This window comes from Trichoderma aggressivum (genome assembly GCF_033847375.1).
Source record: "Trichoderma aggressivum f. europaeum strain CBS 100526 chromosome Unknown scaffold_029, whole genome shotgun sequence".
In the NCBI taxonomy this organism is placed as follows: Eukaryota; Fungi; Ascomycota; class Sordariomycetes; order Hypocreales; family Hypocreaceae; genus Trichoderma; species Trichoderma aggressivum.
The window spans coordinates 104,300-121,578 of NW_026946395.1; the positions used below are offsets into that span (position 1 = coordinate 104,300).

The following is a 17,279-nucleotide window of genomic DNA, read 5'->3' on the forward strand; positions in this document are numbered from 1 at the left end:
CCTTATCTCAGTCTAGAGTTTTTCCTTGGTACGAAGCCTGTTGACAAAGTTTCTTTTTTTTCCGCGGAAATTGGGAATGTCTGTGGAGATCATAATAGCGCCTTCACACAAGGTTTTGGGACTGAGTTCGTTATACACAGCAGCAGAAAACCCAGCACAGAGTATGTATGTAGACTATCCATACAGCAAGCATATTGCCAAAAGACGTCCATTCAAACATTTCATTCGTAAATCAATATCCTACTACCTTTGACGGTACCTACCTATACACAATGCATCCTTGACATGTGTGTTCCTAGAGGTATATCCTACTACGCCTCTGCTACTCTCACAGTACCTGCAGGTCTAACCGTAGTATACTCCGCATGCCGCTTAAAGATAGGAGGTGAATTAGTATGAAACCCATTCACTCTGACATTTTTCCAGAGTCCTGTACGTTCTATCATCAATGCAGAAATCGGCCCGTTTTACTAAAATACTGAGATTAATGGTATTTTCTGCCACTATCAGAGGAGAGATCTCTCGCCCATCATGTGTGTTATCGCGGCAGATGCCCCAGATTTGTTTCCTCCAATAAGAGGAAAACAGTTCCACCAATGGTGTCGGTTTCACACTAGCCGCAGAACTTCCCCAGCTTTAAAGCCGCCCCCAAACTCTGCGATCGCGATACCGCAGCCCCTCAATTATTTTTCACATCTTCAACTCTCTCCCTGCTTCTCTTCTTCTCTCTACAACCTCATCTTTCACACCTTCACCACCGCCTTCGCCATGCCTCGAAAATTCTCAATTCCAACCTCCTCCTCCAACCTCTCCCTCTCCTCTTCGCCCACCGGCACTCCCATCACACCAACCTTCAGCTCCACGCCGTCAGGTCTCTCATTCGCAACTTCAGCACCATCAACTCCATCTCCCTTTCCACGCCTCAATCTCCCCTCTTCAATATGCGATCCCTCGATACCGTTCCCTCGCCTCATCGTCTTCGATCTCGATTACACGCTCTGGCCGTTTTGGGTCGATACACACGTCACGCCTCCGCTAAAGATCAACCCTGCGCATACCGGCGCAACAGACCGCACAGGCGAGGAATTCGAGTTTTACAGCGACGTGCCCGAGATCCTCGCCGTTCTGCCATATCTCAACCATCCCAACAAGATCAAGCTGGGCGTTGCGTCGCGCACCAGCGCCCCTGCCTTGGCCCGCGAACTGCTCAAGGGAATCCACATCCCACCTACGGCGTCGTTTGCAGAAGATGACGGCAATAACAAAAAGGCCGCGGGGAAGAAGAAGGTTTCGATCGATGTGTTTGATGGTGGACTGGAGATATACCCCGGGAGCAAAATCAAGCACTTTGAGGCCCTGCAGAAGCGGACGGGGATTCGGTTTGAGGACATGCTGTTTTTCGATGACGAGCCACGGAATCGGGAGACGGAGAGGTTGGGGCTGACGATGAAGCTGGTCCCGGATGGTGTCTCGTGGGAGGAGATTGGGAAGGGGATTGAGCTGTGGAGGAGCAGAAGGTTTCCGCAACAAAGGCATAAAGATGGGGAACAGGCATAGACGGCAATATACAGGTAGAGAGATGTTGTTTGTTTTTTCTCAGCACATAGAGCGTGGATTGGATACGACGCAAGAGTGGTTATACAAGACCCATTTAGAGCAAGACACAGCATTGAGCAATCAGGTAAAAAAAGTCATAGACGAATGATATCCATAAAACCAGACCCCATAAGCATTACTCATGCCATGTCCATATATATAAACCAAAAATATAAAAAACACAACTAAATCTCCGTAGATATTTGGTATATTCCAAGTCCAATTATATTCCCAACCCGGACAAAATACTCCAATTTCCAATTCTCATCTCTCGTTCTCATCCTCGTCCAATTTCACCCTCCTCTTCCCCCCCTCACCAATGCGAAATAAAACATGTCCCGGTACCCCTTTCCAACAATATGACTCGAAAATTGACGCGGGAGTATGAGAAAGAGAGCATTCTGTATATGCAATAAATCCAATGGCTCTAACCATTTATAGAAGAAAAAAATTAATGAAACAGGGTATGATATGCATTTTTCGCCGTTTGTTTTTTTGTATTATGTGGTTGTTTTATGCAGCGGCGGTGGCAGCAGCCATGGGAGTGACCTCGGTCGCCTTGGTATCAGCCTTTTCGTCAATCTTCAGCTTCTCGATGGCTTCGGCGGGTCCGTCGGTCTGGGTAGCATCGTCAAGGGTGTCCTCCGAGGTCTGGGTGCCCTCGGAAGCGTCGTTGATCGTCGTGGCGGCGGTGTTTGTGGTGGTGGCAGCTGAGCTCTCCGTGGCAGTCGACTCATCTGAAGACTTCTCGGCCGGGCCAAAAGTCCTGGGCAGCGTGCAGATGACTTCTCGCTTCGCCTTGCCGTTCTCCGCACCGAGACGGACACAGGCCAGTCTATCCTCGCCCGGGACGTCCTCCCAGAGCAGCGGGCCGCTGGGGAACGAGTTGTATCCCTTCTCCCATCGGATGACGCCGTCCCACGCCGGGTCGGGGATTCCCAGCTGGCCAAAGGTGTAGTCGAGCTCGCCGCCGTACTTCTTGGGGATGTTTCTGGGTTCGATGAAGGCCTCGAGGGTGGGCTTGACCTCGTGGGGCGCAAGCACAAAGATCTTGGAAACGGTGATGGGATCAAACCAGCGCTTGACCCAGCCCCAGACGGTGCTGAAGAAGATGGGCGCACCGATGATGAAGATGCGGTCCAGCGTCTCCGGGTAATGCGCCGTGGCCAGCTGCGAGGCGGCCTGCATGTGGCTTTTGAGGTTCCAGAACTGCTTGAGGCCGACACCGGAGATGTCGACAATGTTGGTGCTCATGGTGACGGGCACGTCGGCGTGGTCGCGATCCGTCAGCTGCGTGCAAAAGGGCTGGTTGAAGCGCGTCAGGTTCTCGTAGAGGGCGAAGAGACGCAGCAGGCCGGGAGGCGTCTTGCCGTCCGTCTTGGCCTGTGAAAAGGTGCTGTTGGCGCCCTGCTTCTCATAGTTGGCGATGGTTTTGGAGTCGAGGGTACGGATCTCGAAGACGTAAAGGGGGATGCCGCGGCGGTCACGGCGGCCGGTCCATTGGGGATACTGTATAATAACATGCGGTCAGTATATACGTTGTCCATGTAAATCAGATTGTCATGATATCAAAGACTCACCAATCGCCGGCTCTGCTCGTACGCATCCAGCTCAATGGTCCGGTACAGCGTGTCGATGTTGTTCGCCGCCCGCCATTCCTCGGTGTCCTTGAACTGGCCATACGCATCCTCCACGATCCACCGTCTCGCGCGCAGATACCGCAGCAGCGTCTGGTCATCGTGAGACGCCGGAGGGCCAGGCCGCCACAGGCCCTTTTCCTGCAGCAGCGCCTTGAACCGCCCCAGCGCCTCCTCCTGTTGAGAGTTCAGATGACCCAGGTGGCCGTGCGGAAACATCCCCGCCTGTTGGCTGGCGGTCGAGCCCGAAGACAGAACTCGGCCCGCGGGGGCGGAACCTTCGTAGTCGGTCGTCATGATGAGTCTTTTTGTTCGGGTTTTTCTAATTCCACCACGTCGAGAAGGCGAGCAAGGAGTCACAAGAGACAAACAATGTAACCCGACCGAAAAGGCTATATGTAGATACGCGCTGTTGGCTGCACAGACAGGAGCGAATATGGTAATCTCGGCTCCGGAAGTAAGCAAAAAGAAAAGAAAGAAAAAAACACAAAAAATAGGTAGCGTTTTGGAGTGAGGATCCTAGTTCCAGCGCCCAGGCCAAAGACAAAAGTCCGCAAGGCACAGGCGGTTAAAAGGGGGGCTGACGGAGTACAAGAAGAAAAGGCCAGCGCCTTATTAGTCCAAAGCTGGAGGATTCAGACTGCACAAGAGAGCAGTTGTCGGATGGTTAAATGCGTGTGTGTGTGGAGAATGGCCAAGAAGACAGATCCAAAGTGACGGCAACGGCACCTTCGGAGGCCGATAGGAAGCCGTGCTAGGAGAGGATCGGTCAGGGAGAAAAAAAAAAGGGGGGGGGCGGTTGGTTGGCAGCCGTGAAATTCCAAGGGCGAATACAACCTGTCTCGTGCCCAATGCTAGATGACGAGACACCGGGCGGTTGTCATGATGCGAAAAGGACGTCCGTTGCGTTGCTTACATTACAATTGGGCCCGGCTTTTACGAAGCCGGGCGGGAAGGGGTCTGGTGTTTTATTATATCATCGGGCAGCGGCGATGACAAGGACCAGGATGCAATTACTGGCGATTACTAAGAGCACTAATCCTAAAATCCAGATCCCAACATGTTGGTAAACTCCAAAATGATTCCGACTAGGCGCGAGGTTGTTGTTGTGCGGCTTCCACAGGGACCCTCTCCGTGTCCGTGGCGGCGAACCTGTGACGGCAATGACAGCCATGTGGGCTTACAGTACATGTATTTGCTGTCCTTTCCCCATCCGCCGGCGGTCCATGTGCAAATAAATACCTAGGTATACGGCTATACGTTATTGTTACTATTGTACAAGTACACATTACTATATATATCCCGGCGCGGTGGTTGCGGAAGCCTCGGAAGGAAGCAAATTTCCGGCTCGCCCGACCAGCTTATCGATCGATCACAGAACTTTGGCCCAGCAAGCCGGTTTGGCCCATGCAACTCAATCTGGGGGGGCATCAATGATCAATCAAGTTGCTGGAGATGCCGCAGCTGCCACGGCAATTCCAAACCTAAAATCCGTGTCAGACCGGAGCCACGAGGAGGCGAACAATTGTTCTGGCGATTAAGCTCTCGGACGGTCGTCCATCTGACCTCCGTCATTTCCATGTGTCCCAGATTACATGTAAACGCCATTGGTTCAAGGACTCTGGTAGCGGCAAGCCCGTCGAGCGTGGCCGAATCCCATGGACGCCAGTTGTGCTGTCAGCCGGGACAAAGAGGAGGAGAGCGTCCGCGGCTTATGGCTTGTTCGGAAGAGGCAGATGTGATGTATTGGAGAAAGCTAGAGTCACGATCATCTTGCTCAAATCCCAGCAAATCGGTCGCAGGCTCTAGGGTAGGTGGGATGAATGCCAGTGCTCTTTTTGTCAGCAAGGCGTCCTTGGCGTAATTCTTGGAGGTTGGCCGATTTGCCACAGCTCTCGCCCGCCGAGGTTTGAAGTATGACGTCTAGCTGTGTTAAAGGATTTGGTTTTGTCTATGCTATTAACCCAGTATAGGATATTTAGGGGTCTCATCAATTCGCCCTCCAGTGATGGGGAGCAGCTGATTCGCAACCGGCTGTACTCCAGCCCCAAGTTGAATTCAACGACGAGAGTATATCCGGCTTTCTGCAGTTTCTTTCCTCTCTTTCTCTATTCATCCCATCGTTAACCCTTCATGTCGCACAAAAGGAAAAACAGCCATCCAACGTGCTGGCCAAATGGGGTCGTGACAGGTCCAACATACTGTAGCCTTTGAAAATGTCTCGAATGTCATCCGTGAACCTGCTCCTGGTCTCCCGCGCTAAACAACGCCCCCCTTCGATCCCTTGGTCTAGCCCTGTCGAAAGAATCCCGTTCACTGGCTGCTCCGTACTTTGTGCAAAGTTTAACGGATGCACATAAGATGGCGCAGAAAGACTCCAACCAGGCTTCAATGTTTACTCCATGTCCTCTGCCAACCCCTTGATAGCGCAGTGCACTCAATGCCACACCCATCCCTTTGTCTCCCGGCTTGATTCCCCGTCTTTTTGTCAAATCGACCGAGCAAAGAGACCTATCTCCCCCCACTGTGATTCAACGGCATCCCGCATAGCCGTCGGTCCGATCATACACCGGGCAGATGAGAGGAAACTGGCCTATGAGTTGACAGCCAACGGAGCGTCGATCCGCCGTAGCGCTTCCGTGGGTTAACGGCACTCGGCTGCTCTGTTTCTAGCGTGGGAGAGAGAGACCAGATCGGGGCGGGTGCATCTGGAGGCCGTTGAGCGAGTGGGTTCCTTGAGTGCCAGGGCTGGATGAGGGCGTTGGTGATGTTACCATTGCTGCTGCATGTCCTCGGAGCGCTTGCAAACATGTAGTTGATTGTTTCTTTGGTGAGTCGTACGAGTGGTAGGACCAAGGCCGAGAGAAGAGCACAAAGAAGACGTGACATAGTCTGATATCCTTCATGCTCCATGTAAGCTTGCCCTCACTAGCAATGCACTGCGCCATGGGGCTCGGCCAAAGGGGCAAAATTCCATCCTCTTCATTGGCCACGCTGCCGACGAAGGAATATCTGTGAGAGGCGCCTTGGGGGCCTTTTTTTCTTCTCCTTGTTCCTTGGACAGTTCCTTGGAATGCTTAGCATCGCGTATCTGATCGGAGAATCTATTTAAACCCTCGACTTTTATCACCCGACTGGTCTTTTTATGGAGAGGCATTTGCCACATAGCCAAGACCCAAGATTGGCTACATGTACCCAGTGTTCATCCCGTGTCCAAATTCAATAGTGATAACAGCAGATACCAGAGGAGCCAGTATTAAGAACAGAACACCGGGGAAAGATGATGATGGCACATGGTATTGACTGATAGCTGTGCTAGTTATTGTAGCAGCCGCGGATCAAGAACGAACCAGGGGGGGTGCTTAGGCCTGAAGGGTAAAAAGGTTGATTTAATTCGATGGATGGCTTTAAAGAGCCAGCAGAAAGGTGGGATGGTTGCTCCCGAGTGATAGCATCATAGTCTACACGCACGGCGTACCATCGTTCGTTTATCCCAATCTCCCTGATTCTATCCCATCTTCTCTTGCCGATCCCGTGTTTGCTCTTGTGACTGCTCATTCTCTCTCCCATCATCGGTCTTTACGACTTCATGTTCCGTGTCGCTGCTGATTTGTCCCCGAGCTGCTGTGCTTGCTTGATCTAAACATTCCTCCGTAGAAGCGCCTTTGCCCCCTCCGTCCCCCTTGTCTTCCTGTCTCCCCTGGCATCCAGCTGATTACCTGACTTGGACAGAAGCCAACCCGCAAGGGATCTTAGCACCTGGGGCTAGGCATACGCCACACCCCGCGACATCATCTCGTATCGAATCTACAAAAAGCGTTCTGCTACATAAGACAGACTCCCAACGTCTGGCTGTCTGGGAAAAATCAAAACAAGAAAATTTTCTTTGAATACACGGCAAGATCTTGGGTCTCTCCATCTCCCCGCCTCTCCGGGCGTCACAGCATGCGGCGGCCAAGATGACCTCGAAAAGGCCGCAATGCTGGGAGTGTCAACGCCGCGATTCGCCGTGCGACGGCAGGATTCCGATCTGCGGCAACTGCAGCGACGCCGGCATGGTCTGTCCTGGCTACAACAACGCCAGGCCGCTCACGTGGCTGCCCACGGGCAAGGTATCGCGGCTTCAAAAGGTCAGGAGCCGGGGCGCGGCGCCGGCCAAGCGCTTCAAGCAGAAGCCGAGCCCGGCCTTGACGACGGCGCGAGCATCGTCGACGCCGGAACGGGGCGCTTCTTCTTCAGTGGCGAGCACGCCGCCGAGGGCGCGGAGGAGGAAGGGCAGCAGCGGCACTGACAGCAATATCAAGGACAGCAATGGTAAAGCCAGCAGCAGCGTCAGCGACACCAACGGTCCCAATACTAGCAGCAGCGGCAGCGATCGGAGCAGCGATGCCGGCACCATCTCGGAGGCGTCTCCGGGCGGCTCGGCCTCGAGCATCGTGGCGGCCACCAAGAAGGCAAGCATCCGCAGCGACGATGGCCGTCGTGAGGACCCAAACGGGGATGGCTTGCTCAAAGAAAAGGACGCGAAGCTTCAGCTCGTTGCCAGCAGGACGCAATCCAGCTCGGCTGGCAGTTCCAGTTCCAGGCAAATCCATGTGGCGCACATCCCGCCAGATCTGCGGCCAGAGCAGTGGGATTTCGTAGATGCCATCCAATACTGTACGTTGCCATTTCTACTATTCAACTTTGCATTTTGTTTTCAATCCCCCCCCTTTTCAGCTTACCTGGCATTGCCACTGGCCCGTATAAGCCTCGCTGTTGTCTGACATTGAGGTTTATTCCCAGATAACAACCTGCTGCTGCCAAAGATGCGAGCAAGGCAGATTGTGCAGAATCCCGCTTGGGGAGGCGAGCTGAGTGGTGAAGCTCTCCAGTCTCTCACGGACGCAAACCGCCACTGCATTCTAGCCATAGCCGTTGGGTACCGCATCATGTGCGTGTCCATCATCCACGGCTTGGATCTGGAGCCGTCGACGTCGGGCCCGGCGTCTCACCTATGGCAGGAATTCTATCGCCACATCGGCAAATCTATCCGGGCCCTCAACGATGAGATTCAACAAAGCTACCCGGGCAACGTCTTCAACATATTCTCCAGCATGGCCCACTTGATGAGCGCAGAGGTGAGACCTAGAGAGAGGGTCCTTTACTTGACGATGATGAACTGATGGCTTATGTTTGCTTATCTTTAGGTTCTCGTCTCCAATTCGTTGTCATGGCGCCTTCACGCTGATGGCTACCTTATGCTGATCAAGCATTGCGGGGGTCTACGGAAGCTGATGAAGTCTTCCACCACTCCGTTGTTGATGCAGAGCTTCGTCATGTATGTCAACCCTCCTGATATCGACAAGTTTCAAGCTGACAATGTACCTATCGGCTTCACTCAGTGGCATCACCGTCTTCAACACCACCAGCCCTAGCCACTCGCAGATGGTTGATGCCTGCAACTTTGACGTTGACGATGTCATGGCCCTATACGAAATGGGCAGCACCCCGTTGTTTTACTGTCCCGCGCCCCTGTTTAGAGAAATATTCCTCATCAACCGCCTCAGGCTAGATGCCGCAGTTTCCGACGGCTCCTCCGAGCCTAGTCTCTGTGATATACTTGAGCGAGTCGACATGTATTCCGTGTCGCTCATGAACGAATCCCTAGACGAGACGAAAGCCAACGCTCTGCTCTTCATCTCGCTGCTTTTCAAAGCCTCCGTGGCTGTTTTTTCCGCCCTAACATTACCTTGTACCTCGCAGTGTTCGCCTTCCAAGCCATGTGCAGAGCTACAAAAGCTTCACCGAGCCAATCTCTTCCATCTTCTCGACACCACGGCCGAATTCCTCCCGCTCCTCGACCATATCCTGTGGCCAGTGGTAGTGGCTGGTACAGCCGCCGCGACAGGGACCGTCGAGAACCAGATGCTGGTGGAAATGTACCTGCTGAATGGCGTGCGAGATCCCTTTACCGGAGGCTGTACCGGCGCTGCGTTGGCGACAATGAGGAAGTTTTGGGCCTCGGGGAAGACGGAGTGGGATGAGTGCTTTGACCAGCCACATGCGTGGATGATATAACGTTTATTTGCAGCATTTCAACCCCGTGTACGGCTGCCTGTATCGAGACTGGACGGGCATCTTCAATACTTGAAGCTGAAGTGCGGCTCATGATGCGCAACGATGACATCGACCTACTTTACTTGATAGAAATACGTTTCCACCTGGTTATAGCGGTGTCTGCAACTCCTCACACTAATTTCATCGTCTGTCAGCCAAAATCTCAACAACTCCAGATCGCTGGAATGAAATCCATACGTTAAATCATGTCGGTGTATAGAAATCATCCACATCCAGCTAAGAGATTTATCATGTTTTACTATACAAACAAAAAGAAGAAAAACTGGACAAAAGAAATTACTACGAAGGTATTTTCATGTGGATAATTAGAGTATTCTTCATTCTATTTAAAAACAACTTGGAAGAGGGGTGGAATATTGATTCATGTTTTGTCTTTTGTTCATTTCTTTGTTATTCATATTCGAAAGGCGCGTTTTGATGGAGGATATCCGGTCTTCGCATGTACACGTTCTGCACTTAGACAGCGTCGCATATTATATTGAGAATCGTCTAAAAGATGAAACATTCATGTCACGATACCACACTCGACACTCACAATAACCTTGAAAGAAGAATGAGATATCTTCCACGATGGTATCAAACCTGCTACTCTACTATGCCCCATAAATCATATGCCGTATTTTTCCGTATCGCAACTCATGCCATCATTAAAACAAACAACTCTGTCGTGATTCCCTCTTGGCGTTTATGTCCTCCATTTCACCGTTCTAGCTCTTCTTCTCGCCCTCATCCAAGTCTTCTCCAGACGGTCCGCTGCGCTTCAAGCCTTCCAGTTCCTTGTCGGTGTCGGCTCCCTCGCCCTGAGTCTGGTTTACTGTTCCGTCAGCGCTCTTGATGCTGCTGGCCCTGCTTATATCTGCACTGAGAGGGCTTTGTTGCCGCAGTCCAAGATCGCCTGGAGCCTTTGGAGCATCTGTCCCTTTCCAATCCGCCGCCTTAGTTTGCGGCACTGGCTCACCCTCTTTGGGCTCGACAACCACCTCGTCCGCCTTGGGTTCACCGCTATCGGCAAATCTCCACACGACCGACATGCGGTCAAAAGCTCTTATTCCCTTTCTGCTGGATCCTTTGACACCATCCATGGCGTCCCACTCGATTTCAAAGACACCGTTGCTATCAGCCTTGCCTTGCTTCTCGGGGCCATTCCCCTCGAAAAACACATTGAACCACACATACGCAACGGCCGTGACCATTGTCAAGCCCATCGACTTGTGGGTTCTATTTCGCCGCTCAACGGCAATGTTGACATCGCTGTTGGGGATGCGGATGGGCTCTTTCGGCTTGAGGATGACGGCCATGCCACCAGGCTCGGTTTCATCGAGGCTCTCCGTGCGGACTTCGGATGGGGAGGAAGCTGTTGGTGAGGTTGGTTCGGCAGTGAGCATGGCTCGGAATTTGTCGATTTTGGAGTGCGACCCAGGCGGTGATACTCGTTCTATCAGCTTGGCGCTCTTCCGCCGCAGCACCTGCTCTATGGACGATTCTGAAGGCTGCGGCGAGGGTGAGGGAGGAGGGTCGAAAGAATCCTTCTTCTTGGGCTCATCACTGGATTCTTTCTTCTTCAGCTCGTCGCTAGAATCCTTCTTCTTGGAATCATTGTTGGTTGCGTCCGCAAACTCCACCGCTTCAGGGACCTTGTCCTTTTGGATTGAGTAACCCGCCAAATCCCATATTATCTCAGACAGACCACCGCCTTCCGGCGCATCTCCTTCGACCACGACCCTTTCCTCTTTTGTGAAACTGTGCACGGTCTGAACATTCTTGCCTTCGTCTGCAAAGGCCTCGACATCCATCTTGACGCCGTTGCGAAGCCCCCATACGTGGATCTCTACGATCTCGACAGGACGATCTGTGTATATCTTGCCGCCCTTTGTCCAGCGGTCAACGTAGCCAATCCACCGCAGCTGCGAGGGAATCGACACACCAGCGCCAAATTGAGGCCTCATGCGACGCTGAGTGAAGCGTGTCAGAGCATCTTCCGCCTTCCAACCTTCCTCTGCAATGAGGTAACTGCAGCTGGCGGTGCCGCTTCTCCCTTTGCCCGCCTTGCAGTGAACCACCACGACCCTCTTCTTATTCCTCTCGGTCTTGGCTGGCTCCGAAAGAGACCTCGAAACAGCCTCTATGTTCTCTTCGTTCGGCGGATAGGAAGACTGCGACTGGGGCTTCTTGTCGTTCTCCGCATGCGCATCAGCCGCCTCCCCGCCATGAAGCCAATTCCGCATGCTTGCCATGATCAAGGGAATCAGCCTAAATGGCGGGGGATGGTGGTCGGGCCATGGGTAGTGCCATATCCGATTGTAGACAGCTTCATCTGGGTATCCCGTCCCCTCGGCGCGGAATTCCCAAATCGCCCAGTCTTGGCCGTGTTTTGAGTCGAGAAAGCCAACGAGTTGGTCGAGAGGAGTTCGGTAGGCGATCTGAGGGTACGTCTGCGAAGGACCGGATCTGGAGTATACATAATCATGGTTAGAGGCTTAGTGGAAGATGAATGACGCTTCAAGCTGGACACGATGACTCCTGTTCACTCACGTTGCAATGATAAAGTCTGTCACATAGCAAAGGTCCAGCCCGGCCTCTGGATGCCGCGCGCGCGGACCTGCAACAATCTGCCGCAGTATCGAAGCCATGGTTGTGTGATGGAAGGAAGAGGCTGAGAATGGGCAGAGCAGGCTGAGAAGAGCAGGCTGAGTAGGTAGAAGCTGGTCGGAGGCCGTAGAGACTCGGGCAGCGTTTCGGTGAGGCTCTACCCCCACAAGACGGGTGACCAAGTCCGCTGCCGATCAAAGCAGACAAAAAGTAGAAACAACCTGGAGGAAACCAACAGCTAGAGTCGTGACGTTGTAGCGATGCAAGGCTCAAAGCTTGTGTCGGGCTGCTGCATTGTTGATCAAACAAGTGGACATCCCCAGCCCGAATTCAATTGCTGACACTACCTAAGGGACCGTACAGGGAGGCCCCGCGCACATGGCGATGGTGCTAGTGGCGCTGCTTCAGTGGGTTCTGGTGCCTGTACTGGGGCCGCTAGCGAGCATCTCAGGCGACGTCATTCAGCAGTCCTGCTGCCCCACGATAGCACTCAGCTCAAGCTGTTAGTGCCACAGTAGCGCCACCAAAATGGATGACATCAAGACTGGCTAATGATTGACATCAACATCAAGATTCGTGGAAACAAAAGTGAAGCAATTCGTGATACAATTTACTATAGAGGATGTTGCTCAAACCAGAACACCACATCACAGTGCGTGATATTGACTTGCAATTGGCATCTCCAAGCCTGATTTCTTCAGCTTTTGCTCCGGGGGATCCAAACACAAACACACACGCAGTACTAGGTAGTATTTTGATAATACTCTGTAATGCCGCGAGCTTGACTCAACATCAGCTTCCACAACCGCCATAGAAAAATCCCACCGCACGCCAATTCCATGACCCGCTACTACATCATGTAGCTCATCCAGATATACCCAGGAGAAGCATTTCGCTGCACCGTTTCCCAATAATTACTACCCACGGCCGGTTGAGATTCACCGCCCGGTTGGCCGGCCCTAGTTCCGATACTCGAAAGGAAAGGCTGTAAGATACTCGACTCCAGTTGAGCCAAGGTCCAGCATTGCAAGATTGCGGAAATCAAGTTTCGTCGAGACTCAAAGTCACAAGTGGCAAGCAAGCCTTGGCCATAGTAACGCGACCAGTTACCGCAAGCGGGTTGCTGGTTCGCCCGTAAAAGGAACGAAATGATACCAGGATTACCAAATTCGAATTCCATAAACTATACAAGTTCCGCAAATAGCATGCCCAAGGCACTTCGCTCTGTCATCCGAGTTTGTCGCCGTGCACATGTAAAAAAGATGCGTTTGTTGTTTATGACGTCTTCTTGGCAGGGCCGGCGCCAACGTACTTGCTGACGTCGGTGACATCGTGGAACTTGATAGTAATGCCCTTGACAACGTCCCAGGCTTGCTTGAGCTGAGGCGGGGTTCCCTGGGCTCCGACAAAGTGATCGGCCCGGGCGTTGACGTGGGCAAAGGCTGACTGGACGTGGCTGCTCTGGGCGTAGCGAGCTCGGATGAAGACGGTATACAGGCCAAGCAGAATCCACGACCTACGCTGGAAAAGGATGGCTGAAAGCAACACTCGAACCCACAGAGCAATCTCGAGGTAGGCGACAACGGTCATAGAGAAGTCGTAGTACTCCTTGACAAAGTTTCCGATCTTTTCAGCCAACGGGTTGCTGGTCTTGGGTCGAGAGACGCCATCGGCGGCAACGGGAGGAGGGCTGAAGACGGGGATCAGGTTGGCGCGAGAGTAGGTGGCCACGTGGAAGATGGAGTAGACGGAATAAGGGAGCAGAGCGAGGGGGTATTGGGGGGAGAAGAGCCAGACGAGGGCCATGGCTATTGAACTGTCAGTCAAGCAGCGCGACGAGTCTGGGTGGACATTTGGGCTTACCCAGGTACTGGACGTTCTCGTCAGCAAGGAGGCCGAGGGCACCATTAGGCGCTTTGGTTCCGGTCTTTGCACGAGCTCGCTGCGTCTTGTAGACAACGATTCCATAAGTCAGAGCGGCGGCGGCAAACGATGTCCGGTATGAGAACTGTGCCATGCGGCTGTAGTAGTTCATGAATAGCCATGAGAGGGCGTATCGGGAGGTGGTAAGGATAAGAGTCAGGTGCCTGAGATGGACAAAATGTCAGTCGTGTGTCTCATGTCATGTTGCGGTTCTACCAATCGTTTCGGGGCCCCCTAGTCCACGCTGTATTCCCCCTGTGATGTATCAAGATTCTTGCTCGTCGTCATCGTCGGGTATCAGCGGAATAGCGTGGAAGAGACCAGGCACGGTTCGAAGGCGGGACAGGGTCGAGGCAGAGCTTGGAGTAAAGCTCTTTCAAAGATTGGTAGAGGCTTACCCGACAAACCAGGCGACTATGGAACAAAGGGACTCGAGTTAGCAAATATGCACGTGCAAACTCGGCACAAAGGGAAAAAAAAAACATTCGAGTCTGAAGAACATACACTGAAGCGTCTGGGCTAGAGCCAAGAAGCGCTCCTGGAGCGGGAGGTTCGCATTTGGCGGAGGAGGAGCCATAGTGTCGTATGAATTGCTGTCGCCAGCTGAGGGGTCGTGACGTTAGGCAAAAGGCAGCGATGACGATGAAGCTTCAAGACGGCGCGCCAGAAGCTGGTTGCTGTGATGAGGGGTAGCTTCGGAAGAGCCAGACAAAGCCGAGATGCAGGGCAACGATGCGGGACAAGATGCTTTCGAGGTCGAATTATTCGTTCGTGATGTATGGGAAAAGTAGAAGAAGCAGAAATAGCAGAACTGATGCAGTTGGAAGAAGATGGGAAGATTGAAGAGAAGAAAACGGAGGGAAGAAGGAAGCCCAGCTTGGTTGGCTAGTGGCTGGTGTGGAGTTCTATTGGCTTCCAAGGTGGCAGAAGGAAAAAAATAAGTGGATGCCGTCACTGATAGTTGGTTTGAAGTGAACACGTTCTTGGATATCAGCTGGTGATGGATTGAGGCCAGCGTTCATCATGGTTGAAGCTGGTTTTGCTGCCTGGTGAGCTCTTTTTTTGAATTGTTCTTGTTTCTGCCCTCTTTGCAAGGCCACGAGTGCGGCTAGAGCTGGGCATGTGCTTCGTTGGTTGATGGAAATGACGCTGTCTTATGACCCGAGCCTGAGATTAGTCATCTCATCTCAATCATTCACATTGATTGCATCCATTTAATTCTCCTTCTCCTGCATTTCATCTTTACCCTAAATACTACGAGATGCCCTTTCTGGTGCTTTTCTTCAATCTTGTATTGCTGCGTCTTGATAACCATCATCTTGCATGTGAATGTGAAATGACGATTCCCACCCGGCCAGCATTCCAAGGACTAGCACGGCTTAATCCTCCGATCTGCCAGGCTATGATGAGTGATGACGACAAGAGGAGACGTAGCCAATGACGAATGGCACAATCTGGGGTTTCCCTTTGGCCACCTAAACTCTGGAGCTGTTTTCGTCTCCCGTCGACTGGCTGCTAGTTGATCCCCACGCCCCCAAGCCTAAGCTCCAGAGCGCCGTCTGCTAACGCTAACAGATGCCATGGAAACTTCAGCTCGTGGCATTTTGAGATGGACACGGAAGAACAGTCCAACGAAGCCGATATTCGCGGCAGCTCCAGGGCCGAAAGCATAGCAAAAGAGCATCATCAGAGTATCAATAGCCGCTAAGCTGATAGAGGAGAACGATTTAGATCCATGGAATATCAGGTATCCGATATGTAGACCAGCGACTTCAAATGCGGTATAGCAAGATGCAGAGAAAATCCTTGTCTTGGTTTGCTCCCCTAAGTATTCGCTATTACTATTTTCTACAGGCCTCTTTAGGTAACATCTGCCACTGTCGTTCTATTAATATGACATCCATGGATGGAAAAATTCGAGACAAGGAAGAAGGTTGTGCATCCCATAAACTACTCTTTATGCTTAATTCGATGACATCTACCAAGAGGCTCACCAATGTAACCCATGAGGGAACGACGCGAATACAATCGCCGCATCTTCAACTTCTACACACGATTCAAAGGCATTTGACGCCTACCTAATATCCAGTATCTAGACTACCTCTTACCCATTGATTCACTCCTTATTTACGACTGTTGCGGCTTAGATTTTCCCGATTCTAGGGTAGGTTACAGATGCCTGGTGAATTCTTGTGTTCTACCACGGGGTACCGCTGTATGCACTCCTTACGTGAAATCTATCTCGTAAAACAAATACGAATACATTCTGCATTTCATTTATTCTTGTAAGATTTTATGAAACGTAACATCAATGAACGCTCTCGCATATGTGGATGGTAAATTGGTTCATAGCCTCATAGCCACTCGCGGCTTAGAGGTACTCTATCCAACTGAGACACCTGCTCAACTATGACGCCCAACTACATGTATGCACTTTGGCAGTTGTAGCTATCTGTCAAAACTCTCCGAGACATTTTATGACTAGTCGCCTATTCCGAAAAGCCCTTTCCTTCATATTGCTTAGTGTGTTTATGTTGCCATATAACAGAATAGCCCCTTTGTAAGTGCCAGCATACTAACGATGGCGGCAGACGCTACGCTGATTGACATACATACAAGTACTCTTCTACCCTTGTATATGACATATTATATGCCCATTACAGAGCATAGCCTCCCTGATTAAAGACTGAGAATTTGGGCTCAGCCAGAGGTGTCTCCCTTTTAACTTGAGTGGAATCCTCAATGGCCATCCCTTGCATACATGCATTTAATTTAGGTTGCATCTCAAGCCACACGTTGGACGTGGGAACTACCCACTGGCCTGAAGGAAGACTTGTTGTTTCTGATTTGCTCACTGTAAATCTAGGAATGTAAAAGGAAGGATGCAGATCGTACAGCGGATGCATTCCACACAAATCACGCCCGCACGTGTTACCTAGAACATACTTGCATATTCCCGAATCAGTGTTGATTTTGGAGTTGATCGCGACTTCGCACTTTCAAGCCAGTGAATTGGTGTACTATCAACGTCTGTCAACATGAGATAAAGATGATGGCAACATAGAGATATTCTCCTTCTCTTTTGAAGTGTCGGTAATTTGGTTATAGTTAATGTGATGTTGGTCAGAGGCGCCCAACGACCTGAACTATTGGAGTTGGCGAAGTAAATCACTGTCAATCCCTTCAATCCCAGCATGTAAAGTGGCGATGCCCGATATATCCACTTTGTGTCTCTCATGACAGCTGACGGTCGTTTCTTGGCTCTGTGGCCGCACTTCAATCAAGTGAGAACATGATCCCTCCACAGACGGAAACCGCGCTCCACGGGTAGCTTGAATTTGTCTCATATGGTCTCAATCCCCATCAGAAAATGGACAACCCACTTCTCCATCTTCCTTTTACACTATATCTGTC

At 51.6% G+C, this 17,279-nt stretch overlaps 5 protein-coding genes across 5 annotated transcripts; 2 read left to right on the top strand and 3 right to left on the bottom strand.

Annotated features, from left to right (window-relative positions):
• Window positions 1-768: 768 nt before the first annotated feature.
• Window positions 769-1,557, top strand: Triagg1_6957 (uncharacterized protein; the record flags this gene model as incomplete). The annotated part of the gene is made up of 1 exon (XM_062901638.1): window positions 769-1,557. The coding sequence occupies one exon, from the start codon at window positions 769-771 to the stop codon at window positions 1,555-1,557; it is 789 nt and encodes a 262-aa protein (XP_062754029.1).
• Window positions 1,558-2,109: 552 nt separating this feature from the next.
• Window positions 2,110-3,530, bottom strand: Triagg1_6958 (uncharacterized protein; the record flags this gene model as incomplete). The annotated part of the gene is made up of 2 exons (XM_062901640.1): window positions 2,110-3,105; window positions 3,177-3,530. 2 exons carry the CDS (start codon window positions 3,528-3,530, stop codon window positions 2,110-2,112), a joined length of 1,350 nt encoding a protein of 449 aa, XP_062754030.1.
• Window positions 3,531-7,192: 3,662 nt separating this feature from the next.
• Window positions 7,193-9,293, top strand: Triagg1_6959 (transcriptional regulator family: Fungal Specific TF; the record flags this gene model as incomplete). The annotated part of the gene is made up of 4 exons (XM_062901641.1): window positions 7,193-7,892; window positions 8,019-8,353; window positions 8,423-8,553; window positions 8,618-9,293. 4 exons carry the CDS (start codon window positions 7,193-7,195, stop codon window positions 9,291-9,293), a joined length of 1,842 nt encoding a protein of 613 aa, XP_062754031.1.
• Window positions 9,294-10,060: 767 nt separating this feature from the next.
• Triagg1_6960 (uncharacterized protein) lies at window positions 10,061-11,983 on the bottom strand (the record flags this gene model as incomplete). Its single annotated transcript, XM_062901642.1, has 2 exons — window positions 10,061-11,801; window positions 11,886-11,983. 2 exons carry the CDS (start codon window positions 11,981-11,983, stop codon window positions 10,061-10,063), a joined length of 1,839 nt encoding a protein of 612 aa, XP_062754032.1.
• A 1,234-nt stretch (window positions 11,984-13,217) lies between these two features.
• On the bottom strand, window positions 13,218-14,442 carry Triagg1_6961 (uncharacterized protein; the record flags this gene model as incomplete). Its single annotated transcript, XM_062901643.1, has 4 exons — window positions 13,218-13,750; window positions 13,806-14,029; window positions 14,264-14,279; window positions 14,370-14,442. The coding sequence occupies 4 exons, from the start codon at window positions 14,440-14,442 to the stop codon at window positions 13,218-13,220; spliced, it is 846 nt and encodes a 281-aa protein (XP_062754033.1).
• Between the last annotated feature and the right edge of the window lie 2,837 nt (window positions 14,443-17,279).